The 20,158-nt window shown below is 45.4% G+C and overlaps 1 protein-coding gene and 1 long non-coding RNA gene across 2 annotated transcripts; both read right to left on the bottom strand.

Moving 5' to 3' along the window:
* Positions 1-2,475: 2,475 nt before the first annotated feature.
* LOC139213245 (ladderlectin-like) lies at positions 2,476-4,903 on the bottom strand. Its single transcript, XM_070843903.1, has 9 exons — positions 4,816-4,903; positions 4,654-4,719; positions 4,455-4,484; positions 4,325-4,369; positions 4,127-4,162; positions 3,721-3,812; positions 3,396-3,518; positions 3,147-3,246; positions 2,476-2,610 (listed from the first exon to the last, which is right to left on the bottom strand). Exons 2-9 carry the CDS (start codon positions 4,700-4,702, stop codon positions 2,540-2,542), a joined length of 546 nt encoding a protein of 181 aa, XP_070700004.1. The 5' UTR covers positions 4,703-4,719; positions 4,816-4,903; the 3' UTR covers positions 2,476-2,539.
* A 13,889-nt stretch (positions 4,904-18,792) lies between these two features.
* Positions 18,793-19,828, bottom strand: LOC139212618 (uncharacterized). The gene is made up of 3 exons (XR_011585397.1): positions 19,781-19,828; positions 19,558-19,608; positions 18,793-18,843 (listed from the first exon to the last, which is right to left on the bottom strand). It is a non-coding gene; the product is annotated as an uncharacterized lncRNA (long non-coding RNA).
* Positions 19,829-20,158: the final 330 nt, after the last annotated feature.

Consider the following 20,158-nt stretch of genomic DNA (forward strand, 5'->3'; position numbering starts at 1 on the left):
ATGACCCAGTTCCGAGCGGATGTCCTGACAATAGGCTATTCGTTCCTGAGCGGTTGCGCCCGCAAGTTATACACTGGGCTCATACGGCGCTGCTCACATGCCATCCAGGTATGAAACGGACAATTTTTGTAATCCGACAGCGATTCTGGTGGCCTACTTTGGCAAAGGATGTTTCAGATTATATATCTGCATGTCATATCTGTGCTATGAACAAGACTTCTAGGCAGGCACAGATGGGATTGCTGCATCCGCTGCCAGTTCCAGCACGTCCCTGGTCACATCTGTCCATCGACTTTGTGACCGGACTTCCACCCTCACGCGGTAACACTACAATATTGACAGTGGTAGACCGCTTTTCCAAGATGGTTCATTTTGTGGCACTACCCAAACTGCCCTCTGCCAAAAGGACGGCCAAGGTAATGTTACAGCATATTTTCAGAATCCATGGATTTCCTGTAGATATTGTGTCTGACCGGGGGCCTCAGTTCGTGGCAAGGTTCTGGAGAGAATTTTGCCACCTCATAGGGGCCACAGTCAGCCTGTCCTCAGGATATCACCCTGAGTCAAATGGCCAAACGGAACGTATTAACCAAGAACTCGAGACATGTCTGCGGTGTCTCATTTCCCAGAACCAGTCCGCCTGGAGCGACCATCTAACCTGGGTGGAGTATGCCCATAATACTCTACCTACCACAGCTACTGGACTCTCTCCTTTTCAGGTAGTTCATGGATACCAGCCACCATTGTTCTCTGCCTCAGAGAGGGAAGTCACCATACCATCAGCACAGGCTATGGTGCGCCGCTGTCAGCGGATCTGGGCCGCGGCTCGCCAGGTCCTGCTAAGGAGCCGGGACCGGATGAAAACCACAGCAGATCGCCGACGCAGACCAGCCCCAGTTTATCAGCCAGGACAGAGGGTCTGGCTCTCCACGAGAGACCTTCCCCTCCATGTACATTCCCGGAAGTTGGCCCCCAGGTTTGTGGGGCCATTTCCCATCTCCAAAGTCATTAATCCTGTTTCTGTCCGTTTGAAATTACCCAGGTCTCTCAGAATCCATCCAACATTCCACGTAAGTAGACTGAAACCCGTCAAGGACAGCACTATGGTGCCTCCTCCTACACCTCCTCCACCACCTCGTCTGGTCCAAGGGGGTCCAGTGTATGCGGTCAAGCAGCTACTGGCTGTTCGGAGGAGGGGTCGGGGGCGCCAGTTCTTGGTGGACTGGGAGGGTTACGGGCCAGAGGAACGGTCCTGGGTCCCGGCCAGTTTCATCATGGACCAAGACATCATTGATGACTTTTATAGACGCCACCCTGACACTCCTGGGCCGTCAGGAGCCGGCCCTAGTGGGGGGGGTACTGTCATGTCTCGTCGTGTGTGTTAAGTTGTCTGTGTTCACTTGTGCCTAGTCTTGTCTCTCACTTCCTGTTTTATTTTGAAACCCTAAACTCTCCTCTCGTTTCAGGCTGTTTGACTTCCTGCCCTTGTGTGTTTTCCCGCCAGTGTGATTGTCTGCCCCGCCCTGATTGTCTCCACCTGTTCCCCATTACCTTGTGTATAAGTAGTCTGCGTCTCCCTTTGTCTTGTGCCAGATTGTCTTGTCTTGTTCGAGCGTCAAAGGTCTCTTGTGTTAGTTAACCAAGCCATAGTTTTCCATGCCATGTATATAGTAAGTATCTTGTCTCAGTAAGTCTCTTGTTCAATTAAAAGTTTGTTAATCTGTCTCTGAGTGTCTCGCTTCGTGCATTTGGGTCCTCCCTGTCTCTGAGCCCCGGGCTTAACACCATGCTTAGAGACAAGCTGATTGCCTGACAGGACAACCACAGTTTGTCAGGCTGGAGAAATGCATCCCTGGGACAGTGGTGAGCAGCACAGGGGCTCCACAGGGGACTGTTCTGTCTCCATTCCTGTTCACCCTGTACACATCGGACGTTAAACACAACATCCAGAAGTATTCTGACAACACAGCTATTGTGGTGTGTGGTCTTTCGCAGGTCTGAGCCCCCACTCCACCCAGTCAACATTCGAGGAGAGGACATCCAGGTGGTGCAATCCTGCAAATACCTTGGTGTGCACCGGGACAACAAGCTGGACTGGCCCATGAATACGGATGCCCTCTACAGAAAGGGACAGAGCCGGCTACTTTTCTTTAGGAGCCTGCTTTAATACAAGTCTGCTAAACAAAGGTTGTACTTCCTGAACCAGCTGTCTGTTACTTTCTTAGGTTAAGACTCAAGTTACTCTGAGTTGCATGACGGTTATCTCCATGTTCAGACTACAGCTTCAATGAGCATGTTACAACCACGCTCTTAAAGGAAGACCACACGTTGTCCCATTCTTAAACGTTTTTATTATTATTAAAGAAAATTAGCCTTCTGCCACAATCACAGAACAGAAATGCATTTGCACAATTTCACCCAACATGTAATGATTTATACACAATGCAAAAAAGGCCACCAAACAGGTCATGAGTTGGCTTTAAACATAAAAACCATCCTAGCTGATCCATCCCGAGGCCCCAGATGTTTGATATGTGGTTTAGCAGCTGAACGGCTTCTTAGAGCAGATGAAGCGATACTGAGAGCCACACTGGGTGTTTCCCCAACCATCTGAAATTTGATTTAAAAGAGAGAAACAACGTTAACACTGAACATAGACAATTGAGTAAATCAGCACATAGACCAAAAAAGGTGTGAAAACTGTGTGATGGGTCCCCTGAAGTACGAGTCAATGTCACATTCACTCTGATCTGGACATTGTCCCCTATCAGGACATATAAAAACAGATTTCCACTCTACAAGACCAAGACAGGAATTCAGGTATTACATTCACACTTCATACAATTGTAGTTAAATTATAAAACTGTTATTTGGACATTTGAAAAGAGGCAGAGGGCGACCTGCACTAGTAAGGTCACGGTTATGTAAAAATATACACGGAAAACTATTCAAATGTTTGAATATGTATGATCTTGCCCTCTTGCACCTTCACACGTAGCCACACAGTAAATCTGCTGTGAACTAAGACATTAGCTATAGGTATAGCTATGTTTTCTTTACGTTATATTCCCCTTGAGAAACTAACATTAGAGAACAGGTAAAAGTACATCAAAGTTTAGCTGATGTATCTCAACAGGTGGACTTACTGGAGGTGCGTAAGTACGTGCAGGGGTAACTGCTGGAGGAGGAGGGGGAGTACCAGTTGGTGTAATAGAAACCTTCACGGTCAATCCACATCCACTGGCCCTGAGTGAGAAAGAGCATGAGTGTGAGGAGAGAAGTCTTAGTCTCCTCATTTGCTAACAAGTCTATCTTGTGTTACTCTAGACCTCCTTAGGCCAGGTCCAAGGCTTAACCCGGACTGACTGAGTTGGTAGTGCTGCATAAATTCAGACCTGCAGGTTGAAGCCTCCCAGCCATGCAATGGTCTGTCCTGACGGTGTGATCTGCTGGAGGAAGCTGTACTCTCTGGGATTTCTGACTGAGGTCAGGTGGCCACCCAGGGCATTGCAGTGTTCCTGTTGGACAGAGGAGCACAGACGGATCTTTGAGACTAAATCGTTGTGTCATTACTGGTGTGTTGCAGAACATGCTTAATTCATCATTAGTAAAGTAACTGAATGATCAAATCATCATATCAGATGAGAGAAAAAGCCACGACTTGAGCCACATTCAACCTGCTCACAATAGAAAGAAAGAGGTGTGACAGTAGCGGTATACCTCAGCTTTGTACCAGGACATGGGAGAGTTGACAAACAGGAAGCAGCGAGAGTTGTGGCTGTACCAGCCATCTGGACAGAGGTTAAAACGGACTGCAGAGAGACAGAGGAGAGAGAACTTTGGCTTTACTTCATAGACTGAAATTCATAGACTGATAGCAGGTCCTTTCTGGGCTCATATTTGACAGCAGAAACAGCTGTTTGACTGAAACTGACTTCTGTCTGTAATGTATCTGATGTAGTTTAGAGAAGAGTTAGCAATAGACAGTTTGTAGAAAAGGACCCAATATTTACACATTTGGATGTTCTACATGAGTTTTTTAATATTTAGAGAAAGATGGTTTTTTTGCCACGACAACCTCACTCATGACGGAACATAAAGGAAAGATGAAAACAGTGGCTCTTACGTTCAGGTGCTGCTGCTTCCTCCTCAGACACACGTGCTGCACAAACAGAGAAATACAGTCAACACAATGAATGTTAACACACACGTACATGTATAGACATGCACTGTAAAAAAAAACTGCACATATGGAGACTGCCCATATTCTATTCAATGAGCCAAAAGTCCAACCAGACTGTCGTCTAACACAAAGGACACTAACCAGGTACAGCAGCTATCTTCTCCTCTGGGACCTCCACTGCTGCTTCTGTGGATAGATCACATTGATGTAGGTGTCAGATAGATGTAGGTCAAATTGACTGTCTATTAAAGCAAAAACCTTTAATACTGACCTGGAGCCTGTTCTTTGTGTTCAGCAGGAGCTGCAGAGAAAAACACAATACTGTTAACAATTGTGCACACATATCATCACATGATACACACAGCAGAGAGCAGAGCGCTCAGTTACCACGCTACGTTAGAGGTTTGCTGACTGACTCATGAGCACATGGATGACAGTGTTCTGTCTAAATGATCTGTGTTGAATCTGACCTGCAAATGCAGCACAGAGGAGAACGGAGAGGACCAGGGCAGTCTTCATGGTGATGATCCACTGATCTGTGAGAAGAAAAAGGAACTGTATCAATGAACGTATAGAGCAGAAGCAGAAGCATGAGCTCCTCTGAATGAGAAGACATACAGCAGGTGTCTTACCTGTCAGGTAAATGGAAGGTGATGCTGTTCAGGTATCAGCTGAGGGGTGAGATGACAACAGGAGGTTGTCCTGCTCCTTATATACACACCGGAGGCAGACAGTGCACTGTTGACCCATGGAAATGCTTACAGTGTGCTCATAAAGATCTGAAGCTGGACTCTTATCTGTTTTCTGACAGTAAACACTTTGCTGTTGTGATTTCAGGTTAATGATTTCAAACAACTGGCACACAGAATGATCATCAGTCAGTAATGCCACAATTAAAAAATTGCTACTACTACTACTGCTACCATGTAGTTTATTCTAAAGCTGCTGCCACTGTTCCACTACTTTGTGTAGTTCAACCATCTTATATTCTACAACAAAGTGAGCAACGATTAACTGCAGCTCTCTTTTCTCGAGAAAACACATGGAAACCCAAATTACTCCTGGTGGTTGTGTATGGAGAACGGTCCCTGCTACATTAATGCTATCTTAATCTTAATCTAAATTAATTAACTGATCTTAATTAATGCTACCTTAATCTCTTTAGCTGAGTTGGATCACTGTGTTAACTGACGGTCAGTTTAATCAGCAGTGAATCTGTCATTAACATTTGGTCTGATTTGTGTGATTTCAATTGCAAAACCATGAACTACAATTATCAGGGAGATATAGTGGGATAAAACATTTGACATGATGTTGTTTCCTGGTTCCGCTTCACATTTATGATAGTGAGTTAAAGGCTGTGGAGTGTTGACCTCATTGACTGAAGGAAGAGGAGAGAACTGATACCACATTAGTGTGGTAGAAAAGAAAGAGTGAAAGATAGATTGCCGTAAAGAGGGGGCACTGGCTTCCAGTAAATGTTTTATCATTTCATTTTATAGCTATAATAACTGATAAGCTGATGACACAAAGAAATAAAACTGAATCACTGGAACAATTTCCCTGCACTTTTGGGAAACACTTGTAGTCATCTTTCTATTGATCCAGTTATCTCTTTTCCATGGCTGCAAAATATGTTGAATGATGATAATCATTTCTCTATTTTGTCTCTCTCCTCCTTTAATTCTCACAAGTGAATCCAATGATTACATCATTAGAAATGAACAGATTTAGCTGCAAACATTTTCATAACGTATTGGGCAGGGGGCCACAAATTTCACAGAATCCGATTATACTGAAAAGAAGATATTGTTACCGTTTTCATTGATAATCCCATGATCTTTCATCTAGCACCGCCCTCATGACAAACATTTTCAACCTCATTACTATGAATGGCAAACATGTTAGCACTGGGGGTGTAATGAAAACACCTCTTAGGCTTCTTTAGACATTTACAGCTGTAGTTCAGCTATGGTAAACCAGCAGAATCAGCCATTAATGGCCGAGTGCGGCGCTATCACTCACACTGAAATGCAATATCCCATTGTCTGTCTGTTGTATATTTATTTATTTATTTTACATCCCAAATTAATGTTGTCTAAATAATGGACAGTTTTTTAAAAGGATACTAAAAGATTTAGTACTGAACTTTCCAAAAGTTGACTTGAGAGGTGCAGCAAAGTCTGAGATAGTATAGTACAGTATATTTCATACTATGGATCAAGCCCCAAACATTTTGTGCAGCCAGTTTATGACTCAAGGCTGTCTGTGCTCTTCAAGCCAAAACTGAGGTAACACTTGTTATGACAGTTAAGTTGTTTTAATTTTACTTGACTAAACAAAGTTCCTTTAGGCCACTGAAGACATCCAACTGTTTCCACAGACTCAGTAATATGCTCTTAACTAGTAAACTAATTTTTATATGTAAAATTTGTGGAGTGTCCCTTTAAGTTTACAACCTATTAACCCATACTGCCACTGTGTGTCAACAGCTGTTTCTGCGACTGATAACACCTGATTATAACAGTTAAATTCCATATTCATAGCTGGTGAATGAAAAGACATCAAATCCAGTTCTCTGACATGATGAACATAATTTAAACAACAGAGAAACTAGTCTAACAATATGCTGATGTGCACCACGACAGAACAGTACAAAACAGCAGAGCTTGCGCTCTCCTCCCTGTCTCACACACACTCACGAGTGCAGGGGAAGTGCTCTTTGTCCCGACAATATTCCCAGTCCGGGTTATTAGTTCTCCTGTCCAAGCTGAACACAGCCTGGGCCAAGCCCTGCTTTCCTTTTATGAGCTACCAAAGATTTCCCAGAACCTTCCTTGAAAAGGAAGAATCAGAATCAGAAAGTTGTATTGTCATTGCACCAGTAGTGCAACGAAATTTGTTGTGCTAAAAAACCTACAAATACACTATTTAGCGTACACACACAAACATATACTCGCTCATTCACTTGTGCGTCAATAACAAATAACGGTAAAAAAGGCATAAAAGAGTAGCAGCAGTGAGTAGTGCAAATGTTGCAATGTTCACATTTATTTGGTTTTCCATTAGATTATAGTACCTGGTCCCAGGTACTTTTACTGCCTACTTGGGTTTTGGATTTATTCAAATTGCTATTAATAATATGCAATTGCATGCAATTAGTGATACTGTAGACACATTTTAGGATGTCTTGAAGAACGGTACCACAGAAAGCAAAAATAAACTCTACGTTTGGTGAAGTTCGGTGAAAGAATTGTGGGAAAAATAGCGGGAGGGTACAACAGTTCAAAAAAATGGAGTGCAATAACAATACAACCACTTTAAAAATGTGTAAACTCTAGCTGTCAGCTTCATGACATATACTGTAAATGCAGCCCATAGGTGGTTTCTGCATGGCAGCAGAAATGTGACTGATGGGGTGCCCACAGACTAGTGGACGCTGACTCGTCTCCTCTATGCATGTTTTGATTCAGGGATACGTGAAAATGTCTCTGAAACCCCAAACATTTGCACATCAGAAAAACTCCTGTTTATTTACTGCTTGAGCCCCAGTTACTCTGCTGTGGGACTGAATGGCCAGGCTGTAGGAATTACAGCATTTACAGCCTTCGCTCCCCTGTTGTTTAACATATTCTGATGATGAATCTATTCAATAAGAAACTAATTATCCCGTTTAAGCAGAGGACTCAGCCCTGTGAACCTCTCTCAGCCAAACACACTTTACAGCACCACGTCTCTCCGTAACCTCAGTCCATCTTTACACACTCCGGATCCTTGAGATATTAGAGTTTCTCTGTTCAAACTGTCACACATTAAAAAACATTTTAGGTGACAAAGAAAGGAAAAATATCAATGTATGTAATATCGCATGTATAGTCAGCTATTTGTTGAGGCTAATACCAATGGCTGCATGTTGTTTCACTAAAATATCCAAAATGTAAAATGCACAACGAGAGCAAAGAGGAACTATGGGCTTCTCAGGAGAACAAGAATGATGTGCTGAGGAGGATACGGATGATATATGTATTACATTCAGTGTGTATTAAGTGTGAACACACACCAACATGTCAATAAACCTGGCAGAAATGTCAAATTGCTTTCTCCAGGTTAAAAGTTGCTTTCTCCCAAAAGGCCTTCGAGGGTCAACTGGACATTTCAAACCGTGTCTTTAGGAGATTTCCAGCACAAGTCAGGGAGGAAAGACATGAATTCCTACGCCTGTGTGTGTGTGTGTGTGTGTGTGTGTGTGGGAGACAGGAGGGCATGGGTAGAAATCAATAACTACCCAGGAGGGGCTGCTTATGTTGTATTGTGAGCTGGACATGAGAGAGTGTGCATGTTCAAACAGACTGAGAAAGAGAGAGAGGCAGGGAGGTGTGTAGCCCCAAAGTGTTCAATACTAAAAATGTAGTTAAAATAAATACAATAATTAATGAAATAATAAAATAAATTGTTAAAACTCATCCTTATTTTCAGAATTTAATTTGATCTATTTTTCAGAAACTGTTTCTGAAATCTCTTTGTATTTCATAATAGTGTTTTTTCCAATAACAACCTTAATGATTATTTCCTAATGTTGCTTTCTTGCCTCTAAGGAAGACAAGCGCAACAACGGCTTCCAGATTTAGCCAATTAGCTGGAGCAAAACCAAAGTAGTATCTGCATATAGCTGATGCTGTAAATAGAAGCAACACACTGGCGCAGAAACTAAAGTAAACATATGTTTGTCTATGTTGTCTTTTTTAATTTGGTCTTGCACACTTTGGGGTTCCTTAGGGAGAGAGGATATTGTGTCCATTTGAGTGCATGAAGGGTGTGCGCTGCAAAAAGTCATCTATTCTGAAATTAATTGAATAGATAAATAATAAATGAAACAAACAATAAGACTTGTAAAGTCAAAACATGTCCAGTAATGTTTCTGACTGAGAAACAGGTTTTTATGTTTAGCCTGGATGCTGTATCAGAGTACTAGGTGTGATATTCATTGCAGTGTGTGTGTGTGTGTCATGTCATGTTCCATCGCTGTGTTCTTCATAATTTAGCAGTGTGGGTCCCCATGTCCGTGACCTGACAACGGTGCTCCTGCACTCAAGTTACAAATAATTTCAACATGATTTGTTCACCTAAAAACTTTAGAACTGAGAAATCTGGTCACATTATAATTTAAACCACTTTTCTTTTTAAAATGTCATACTCAAGTGACTTAGTAAACATTCTTAATATTCCCTAATAAAAATCATCAATCATACATTAACATATTTATTTTCCCAATTTTATTGAAATCAAGATCAGCCAAAATTTGTGTGGGAGGAAAACCGGAACACCCGGAGTAAACCTCACGATGAAAAGTCGAAAGGGGAAAAGGTCAGTTATTTGAATATTTTAGAAGTGTGGGGGGAAACCGGAGCGCCCGGAGTAAACCTCACGATGAAAAGTCGAAAGGGGAAAAGGTCAGTTATTTGAATATTTTAGAAGTGTGGGGGGAAACCGGAGCGCCCGGAGTAAACCTCACGATGAAAAGTCGAAAGGGGAAAAGGTCAGTTATTTGAATATTTTAGAAGTGTGGGGGGAAACCGGAGCGCCCGGAGTAAACCTCACAATGAAAGGGGAAAAGGGGAAACGCTCAGTTATTTTGACGTCTGAAGACGGAAACCACTCTCATCCTCGCTCTACGAAAGAGTTTGCAGGTCCTCTGAAAAAGGTTTTTCTTCTTTTTCTTCTTGATGTTAGCGTCATCAGCAGGTCCAGGGGCAGCTGCAGCTCCCTCTGTGTTGTCGTCATCTGTGTCTGTAGAGCTGTCATTGCGAGGAATAGCAGCACCTTCCTCAGTGGCAATAGCAGTGTCTGCTACTGGCTCGCTGTTCCAGCCTTCAGCCTGGTCATCTCTGTGGTCCTCAGTGTCGGAGAGAGGATTATCTGTCTCATTCAAACTGTGGGAGAGGGTAACGGTCATGAGCTGAAGGGCAGCATCTGCATATGAGCTGGTCTCAGCCAGGTGAGCCATTGTGATGAAAGGGTGTGCTAGGGCTTCCCTGGGTGTGATTCTCTGTCCAGCGTCCATATGCAGAATCGATTTTAGGAGGCTTAAAAATGCCATCCTATCCTCATATTCACGAGTTCTGCTTTTCTCTTGGAAATTCTTCACTTCATGCTCCAGATTTCCTGTCTGCTGGAAAAACTCCCACTCAACGTCAGGCTCGTTACCAGTGGCCTGCTCGTACTCCCTTGGTGACTTCAGTCTCCACCCTGGACTGCTGGAGCCCTCCTCTCTGCTGAAAAACGACGAGGTGTACTTGCCAGCACTCAGCAGGAGGTCCTCTGGTTGACCCAGCATGTGTATCATAGCTTTCATCCTATGATAGTCACAGTCTCCATCGAAGTTGTCACCACAAAAGTACAGGAAGGACATGACGCATCCCACTGACCACATGTCAATGGCCTCAGACAGGGGAAGGCCCAGGGTCAACTCTGGAGCCCTGTATGCTGGAGCCTGTATGGTCATGCCAGTGTATAATTTTCTGACTGGAAGGGCCACACCGAAGTCGATGAGCTTCACCCTGAACGGCTGATCCCTGTGGTTGACAAGCATTATGTTGTCAGGTTTCAGGTCCCCATGTACGATGCCGATATCTTTCAGGGCGTCAAATGTTACAAATAGCTGCTGCATCACAGTGCGAATTTCATTAAGATTCAATGGCTTTCTAGTTTCGTCCAGCAGGTCGTAAAGGCTCCTGTCCAGTATCTCAAAGGCCAGGCAGGAGAAGCTGTTGTACGTGAAACTGTCCATGAATCTTACTATGTTTGTCTTTTCTGGGTCAAGAGCGCTGATTGCTTTCAGCATCTCCAATTCCCAGCTGTAGTCATCTCTGTCCTTGAGGATCTTAACTGCCACCGAGTTGTTTGTTGTCATATCGACACACTTGGCAACTATGCCAAAACCTCCCTCACCTATAAAGTCCATCACCACGTAGCGGGTGGACTCGCTGGGAAGGATATCAGACTTCTGGACCTGAAATGGTTCGTAAGGTGTGTCGTTGTTCTCCTCCATGTTTGTAGGGCTGTCATTGCGAGGAATAGCAGCACCTGAGTCTTCCTCAGTGGCAGTAGCAATGTCTCCTACTGGCTCGCTGTCCCAGTCTTCGTCACTGGACCAAGTGGAAGAGCTGTCACCTGAGGAGACACTGCTGGCTGATATTATAGTGTCTTTGTCACTGGAACTTGGAATTAATGAATGGCCATTAAAGATGCAACTGGTGGCTGGTACTGCATCTTGGTTACGGGAAGTGTCAACATCAGCATTGGTACCACTGTAACCCTCAGTGTCGGAGAGAGGATTATCTGTCTCATTCAAACTGTGGGAGAGGGTAACGGTCATGAGGTCAGCATTTGCATACGAGCTGGTCTCAGCCAGGTGAGCCATTGTGATGAAAGGGTGTGCTAGGGCTTCCCTGGGTGTGATTCTCTGTCCAGCGTCCATTTGCAGAATCGATTTTAGGAGGCTTAAAAATGCCATCCTATCCTCATATTCACGAGCGCTGCTTTTCTCTGGTAAATTCTTCACTTCATACTCCAGATTTCCTGTCTGCTGGAAAAACTCCCACTCAACGTCAGGCTCGTTACCAGTGGCCTGCTCGTACTCCCTTGGTGTCTTCAGTCTCCACCCTGGACTGCTGGAGCCCTCCTCTCTGCTGAAAAACGACGAGGTGTACTTGCCAGCACTCAGCAGGAGGTCCTCTGGTTGACCCAGCACGTGTATCATAGCTTTCATCCTATGATAGTCACAGTCTCCATCGAAGATGTCACCGCCAAAGTACAGGAAGGACATGACGCATCCCACTGACCACATGTCAACAGCCTCAGACAGGGGAAGGCCCAGGGTCAACTCTGGAGCCCTGTATGCTGGAGCCTGTATGGTCATGCCAGTGTATAATTTTCTGACTGGAAGGGCCACACCGAAGTCGATGAGCTTCACCCTGAACGGCTGATCCCTGTGGTTGACAAGCATTATGTTGTCAAGTTTTAGGTCCGCATGTACGATGCCGATATCTTTCAGGGCGTCAAATGTTACAAATAGCTGCTGCATCACAGTGCGAATTTCATTAAGATTCAATGGCTTTCTAGTTTCGTCCAGCAGGTCGTAAAGGCTCCTGTCCAGCATCTCAAAGGCCAGGCAGGAGAAGCTGTTGTGCGTGAAACTGTCCATGAATCTTACGATATTTGTCTTTTCTGGGTCAAGAGCGCTGATTGCTTTCAGCATCTCCAATTCCCAGCTGTAGTCATCCCTGTCCTTGAGGATCTTAACTGCCACCAAGTTGTTTGTTGTCATATCGACACACTTGGCAACTATGCCAAAACCTCCCTCACCTATAAAGTCCATCACCACGTAGCAGGTGGACTCGCCGGGAAGGATATCAGACTTCTGGACCTGAAATGGTTCGTAAGGTGTGTCGTTGTTCTCCTCCATGTTTGTAGGGCTGTCATTGCGAGGAATAGCAGCACCTGAGTCTTCCTCAGTGGCAGTAGCAATGTCTCCTACTGGCTTGCTGTCCCAGTCTTCGTCACTGGACCAAGTGGAAGAGTTGTCACCTGAGGAGACACTGCTGGCTGATATTATAGTGACTTTGTCACTGGAACTTGGAATTAATGAGTGTCCATTAAAGATGCAACTGGTGGCTGGTACTGCAACTTGGTTACGGGAAGTGTCAACATCAGCATTGGTACCACTGTAACCCTCAGTGTCGGAGAGAGGATTATCTGTCTCATTCAAACTGTGGGAGAGGGTAACGGTCATGAGGTCAGCATTTGCATACGAGCTGGTCTCAGCCAGGTGAGCCATTGTGATGAAAGGGTGTGCTAGGGCTTCCCTGGGTGTGATTCTCTTTCCAGCGTCCATTTGCAGAATCGATTTTAGGAGGCTTAAAAATGCCATCCTATCCTCATATTCACGAGCGCTGCCTTTCTCTGGGAAATTCTTCACTTCATACTCCAGATTTCCTGTCTGCTGGAAAAACTCCCACTCAACGTCAGGCTCGTTACCAGTGGCCTGCTCGTACTCCCTTGGTGACTTCAGTCTCCAGCCTGGACTGCTGGAGCCCTCCTCTCTGCTGAAAAACGACGAGGTGTACTTGCCAGCACTCAGCAGGAGGTCCTCTGGTTGACCCAGCATGTGTATCATAGCTTTCATTCTATGATAGTCACAGTCTCCACCGAAGATGTCACAACCAAAGTACAGGAAGGACATGACGCATCCCACTGACCACATGTCAACAGCCTCAGACAGGGGAAGGCCCAGGGTCACCTCTGGAGCCCTGTATGGTGGAACCTGTATGGTCATGCCAGTGTCTAATTTTCTGACTGGAAGGGCCGCACCGAAGTCGATGAGCTTCACCCTGAATGGCTGAGCCCTGTGGTTGACAAGCATTATGTTGTCAGGTTTTAGGTCCGCATGTACGATGCCGATATCTTTCAGGGCGTCAAATGTTACAAATAGCTGCTGCATCACAGTGCGAATTTCATTAAGATCCAATGGCTTTCTAGTTTCGTCCAGTAGGTCCCAAAGGCTCCTGTCCAGCATCTCAAAGGCCAGGCAGGAGAAGCTGTGGTACGTGAAACTGTCAATGAATCTTACGATGTTTGTCTTTTCTGGGTCAAGAGTGCTGATTGCTTTCAGCATCTCCAATTCCCAGCTGCAGTCATCAATGTCGCTGAGGATCTTAACTGCCACCAAGTTGTTTGTTGTCATATCAACACACTTGGCAACTATGCCAAAACTTCCCTCACCTATAAAGTCCATCACCACGTAGCGGGTGGACTCGCCGGGGAGGATATCAGACCTCTGGACCTGAAATGGTTCATAAGGTGTGTCGTTGTTCTCCATGTTTGTAGGGCTGTCATTGCGAGGAATAGCAGCACCTGAGTCTTCCTCAGTGGCAGTAGCAATGTCTCCTACTGGCTCGCTGTCCCAGTCTTCGTCACTGGACCAAGTGGAAGAGCTGTCACCTGAGGAGACACTGCTGGCTGATATTATAGTGTCTTTGTCACTGGAACTTGGAATTAATGAATGGCCATTAAAGATGCAACTGGTGGCTGGTACTGCATCTTGGTTACGGGAAGTGTCAACATCAGCATTGGTACCACTGTAACCCTCAGTGTCGGAGAGAGGATTATCTGACTCATCCAAACTGTGGGAGAGGGTAACGGTCATGAGCTGAAGGCCAGCATTTGCATACGAGATGGTCTCAGCCAGGTGAGCCATTGTGATGAAAGGGTGTGCTAGGGCTTCCCTGGGTGTGATTCTCTTTCCAGCGTCCATTTGCAGAATCGATTTTAGGAGGCTTAAAAATGCCATCCTATCCTCATGTTCAAGAGCGCTGCTTTTCTCTGGGAAATTCTTCACTTCATACTCCAGATTTCCTGTCTGCTGGAAAAACTCCCACTCAACGTCAGGCTCGTTACCAGTGGCCTGCTTGTACTCCTCTGGTGACTTCAGTCTCCACCCTGGACTGCTGGAGCCCTCCTCTCTGCTGAAAAATGATGAGGTGTTCTTGCCAGCACTCAGCAGGAGGTCTTCTGGTTGACCCAGCATGTGTATCATAGCTTTCATCCTATGATAGTCACAGTCTCCACCGAAGATGTTACAGCCAAAGTACAGGAAGGACATGACACATCCCACTGACCACATGTCAATAGCCTCGGACAGGGGAAGGCCCAGGGTCAACTCTGGAGCCCTGTATGGTTCAGCCTGTACGATCATCCCAGTGTAAAATCCGAGGACTGGAATTGCCAGACCGAAGTCGATGAGCTTCAGCCTGAATGGCTGATCCTTGTGGTTGACAAGCATTATGTTGTCAGGTTTCAGGTCCCCATGTAAGATGCCGATATCTTTCAGGGCGTCAAGTGCTACGAATAGCTGCTGCATCACAGGGCGAATTTCATTAAGACTCAATGGCGCTCTAGTTTCGTTAAACAGGTCCCAAAGGCTCCTGTCCAGCAGACAAGGTGTGTCGTTGTTCTCCACCATCGTAGATTTCTTTGTAACTAAGGTCGAAGTAGAAGTTGGGGAAGACATTTATGGCGTGAAATGCTTCCAAATCCTTTCCAAACACAGTATAGTTGTACGCTCTGGCTCTCACTCTGAAGGTAACAGAAGGTGTCTGACCAGCTTTACTTATAGACTTTTTCAAGATGTCATCATCAATGACATCACGGAGTTCCGGGATATCAAAGCCAAAATAGAATTCTGAGTTTCAAACAAAGAAACACAAATCTATTTAAAAAAAAACATTACCATGACAACTGGTAAACTGTTTCCAGTTAATTTCAATTCACTTCAACAGGCTTTACTGGCATGACATTTAACAACAAGACAGACAACCATCAAATAACAAAATCAACTAAAAAATAATGTGAACACCAACATAAGTCATTAGAGATGATTTACAATTAAAAAAAAAAAGAAATAGAAAGAATTCATAAAATCAAGAAAACAGTACAAAGAAAAAATAAAATAAAATTAATGAACACTTGCTCAAACATTTTCTTGTGCACAGTTATAAATACTTGTGCTTTAATCAAAAATTATTTGTTGTGTATTTAATCAAAAATATTGAGAGTAAAGTATGACTAGTCATTCATTTTCATTCCAAAATATTCAAATGTGTGAGGGGTTTTGGTTTGGTGGGTCACCAGTGTAAGATGTCGATTAGGGCCCCAAAGTGTTCAGAAACATCTGCACTTGTATTCCTGAAAAAATGCAAACCCACTTCAGCTGTTTTCATATTGTGGCTTTATGATTCTCACACAGTGGAGAATACAGTCTCAGTACAAAGCATAGCACATAATAATAATGACAGTAGGAACATTTACGAAACTCATATTTATTTTCTATCTGCACAGAGCATCTGAAAAACAAAACTATTCAATCATCAAGACACTTGCCTTACCAGAGAGGTAAGGTGATATGTATGCCATTGTAAACAATCCATGGAAGGAACTGGTTGCCACAATTGGCAACATGCAGCAGCTGGAAGGAAGGACACCTGGGAGGCATGAAATGAACATTTCTCGGCCTTTACATAGAGCTTGTTCTCCAGTAGTCTCTGGAGAACCAACCGGACATGTTCCCGATGCTCCTGGAGCGTCTGGGAAAAAAATCAGAATGTCATCCAGGTAGACAAAGACTAGGAAATCCCTCAGAACGTCGTTGATCAGAGCTTGAAAGACGGCAGGGGCGTTGGTCAATCCAAAGGGCATGACGAGGTATTCAAAATGGCCCAGGGGTGTATTGAATGCAGTTTTCCACTCGTCACCCTCACGTACTCGCACCAAGTGGTAGGCATTACGAAGATCCAGTTTGGTGAAGACGGTAGCGCCCTGTAGAGGAGTGAAAGCCGAATCAATGAGGGGCAGAGGGTATTTGTTCTTAATGGTTATGACATTTAACCCCCTGAAATCGATGCAGGGACAAATCCTTCTTGTCGACAAAGAAAAACCCTGCCCCGAGTGGAGACGTAGAGGGCCGAATAATTCCAGCAGCCAGAGACTCATTAATGTATTTTTCCATGGCCTCCTGCTCGGGTTTGGACAGATTGTATAGGCGGCTGGAAGGGAATGCTGCTCCTGGAACCAGGTCAATAGCGCAGTCATATGGGCGGTGAGGTGGTAGAGAAAGTGCCTTACTTTTACTGAAGGCTTCCGCGAGGTCCAGGTAGTCCTCAGGAACTAGTAGGTTAGGGTTATGACAGGTGTATTAGGGGTGGATATGAGCATGAATTGAATAGTTTCCCGATGATTCCCAGATATCACCAGTGTAACGGGCAACGTGCGCTGTGTGACCCTTCCTAAACTCCTACCGTCAATGGCCTGAGTGTTCCGGGGCCACTTGGATGTCCAAAAAAAATTCTCCTCAGCTCCAGAGTCCACCAACGCTGCCAGGGAGAGATTCCGTGATTGGGCACAGAGAGTAGCTGGAATAAGAAATCTGGGAGGCCTAGTCCCGTCGGATGCTGCATGGCCCACCAGTACTCCCAGATTTACTGGCAGGCCCGGTCTTTTGGCCGCACCGGGCACAATGAGCGAAAATGTCTAAACTGACCGCAGTAGAGGCACTCACCCGAGCTCAAGCGTCTGCGGTGTTCCTCTTCAGTCAGCCTGGTCCTTCCCAACAGCATGGGTTCCTCGGGAGCTTGTGGAGTGCGCGTCGCGGGCATAGGAAGAGCAGGCGCCAGGAAGTAGAAGGGAATTGGTGCGGTCCGGAGCAGGAAGGGAACTCCACTGGGAGCGAGCCCTAAACCGACCGTCCAGGCGGAAAGCCAGCCCAATTAGTTCATCTAAATCCTCGGGTTCGTCCCTAGCAGACAGCTCATCCCTCAGTGACCTGCTTAAGCCGTTGAGGAAGACAGCTCGGAGTGCGTCCTCCGTCCAGTCCACCTCGGCGGCCAGGGTCCTGAACTCCAAAGCGTAGTCAGAGAAGGGGCGACATCCCTGAGAGAGGTTAACAAGCTGCATAGATGAGTTCGCTTGATAGTCAGGGTGATCAAACACAAGTTTAAATTCCTCCAGGAAGGCCTTAAAAGACACACCCTCAAGTACACAGCGAGCAAACCTAGCCTCTGCCCAGACTAGTGCTTTACCTCTTAACAGACCAAGGATGTAGTGGATCTTGGCTGCATCGGAGGAGAAAGATGCCGGCTTGAGTTTAAACACCATCTCACACTGAAAAAGGAAGCCCCGATACTGGTGACTCTGTCCGGAGAAGGGCTCAGGAGGGGAAGCACCAATATCCTGCTGCGGCGGGGCAGTCACAGGGCTGGGGGTCTCCGAGGGTGATGACGGAGCGGCGGGGGACTGTAGGGAGAGAAGGGTAGAGAACTGAGAAGCTAATGTGGATAGTTGCTGGGAAATGGCCTGGTTGGACTCGAACAAAGTCCGAATCATGGTGACCCAGGAGGGCTCCTTGGTGAGCCATGGCCTACTGGTCCAAAGCGGGGCTGGGAGTCCGGTCTGCGGGATCCATAGTATGGCCAGAATCTTCTGTTGTGAGGAACCGAGCTGGCTGGACCCACAATGCAGACTGACACCGGCTAGGGTTGGAGAATGGAAAGTTTATTGAACAGAGCACAAGGAGAAAGCCGGGAGGTGCAGGCTGGTGGAGTGAGGGACTGAACCGGTGGTGGAGACGAAGGAACCAGACCGTAAAGGAAACCAGGAGGCTGGAGACGGGGGAGACAGGGCCGGGGAGGAGACCAGGAGGGAGCAGGCTGGAGACGAGGGAGACAGGGCCGGGGAGGAGACCAGGAGGGAGCGGGCTGGAGACCTGGGGAAACAATCAGACAGGGCCGGGACGAGGGAAGGAAGCAAAAAGGCAAACGCTAGGGAATAGTGATACAAGGAGCCGTATGTAACCACGAGGGAAACTGAGATTCTGGCAGTGAGGGAGAGAGTGAACTGGGCTTAAAAAGACTGGGGAGGAGTAGAGGCTAGATTGCTGATGAGGACCAGGTGAGTGATTACTGTAGGTGTGTGGAAAGATGACCCTCCTGATTCCACTCCGGTGACAGACAGGGGGAGACAAAACACACAAGAGGGAAAAAGACAGCAGGATCATGACAAGTTGTCCTGGTATGGTTGCCATCCTTGAGGACAATTTGAAGATGCTCCCTCTAAACAGTTAAATGTAACATTTAACCTTTATTTTGACACAGAATGTACAGTTAGGCATCAGTCAACGGAGGCGTGCTAATGTTTATTATCTGTTTGTTTGCTGGAGTTTGACACCACTGTCATGTCTGTTCAACACATTTGAGGATAGAGCCAGAAGTATTAGTTTAGCTTAGCTTAGAATAGAGACAAGGAGCAGGAGAAAGCATCAGCCTGGCTTTTGTCCAAAGTCTAGAAAATGTTGCTTGTGTACAGATTGAAACAAGATAAAGAGTGTTATTAAGTGAGCTTTATCGATTCATTTCTAATTTTTCTTTTTGTTTTCTGGACAAAGCCGTTTCCTCTGCATCCAGTCTTTATTCTCAAATGTCAAAAAAGATAGTTGCTTATTTCCAATATGTCAAATCTGCAGGTTGGTTACAGCCTGGACCGGTCGCCAGTCAGTCACAGGGCCGACACATAGAGACAGACGACCATTCAGGCTCACACTCACACCTACGGACAATTTAGAGTCACTACAACACCGTGTTTAATGTTATTACTGTTACTGTGTATTGCTTCTTGAAATGAGCTTACGTGGTACGTTGGCCTTCGTTAGATTCTCCAGCGCAATGTTTGCTGTGTCATCTAAAGCGAGGTCAGAACATGATGCTGTAAATATGTTCAGTGTTCAGGAGTCTGTAAAGATCAATAAGAGTAGAGCGCCAGACACTGACCTGAGGCTGGAAGAGCAGCTTCCTCCTGTTGGACATCTGCTACTGCCACATCTGAGAGGAAGAACATGATCAGCTCCTTAAAGAAAATTATATAAATATAACATATGGCCTTAGTGACCTCATATCCCAAACTGTCCTTTTAGTTCACTGCTAATATCAAACATCAGAACTTAACAGCTTTAACAGGAGTCAAAGGGTAGAAAGCAGCTAAACAGACACTTACCTGGGGCTACGAGTTCAGCTTGTTGGACATCTGCAACCGGCACAGCTGAGAGGAAAAACATGAGATAAAACACATGTCAAATGAGTATCAAAGCATCAACAGTGATCCGGGATCATAAATGGCTTTGCTATGTTTAATTACAATTTTAAAAAATTTGTCTTATTTCAGACAGAAAGGTAATAATGAACATGATAAATAACTAAATAACTGTGGATGTTTTGCCGCTGTCAGCAGTGAGTGACAGCAGTGGAACCCCCTGTGCTTACGTTGTCCTGCAAAAAATACCTCTTGTGGTTGGTGGTTTGCTCTGGAGGACAGCTGGAGTTTGTCTTTAACACTAGAGACCAAGCTTTGTGTTCAACCTCGACAACAGTCCTT

The sequence above is a fragment of the Pempheris klunzingeri genome, chromosome 14 (assembly GCF_042242105.1).
Source record: "Pempheris klunzingeri isolate RE-2024b chromosome 14, fPemKlu1.hap1, whole genome shotgun sequence".
In the NCBI taxonomy this organism is placed as follows: Eukaryota; Metazoa; Chordata; class Actinopteri; order Acropomatiformes; family Pempheridae; genus Pempheris; species Pempheris klunzingeri.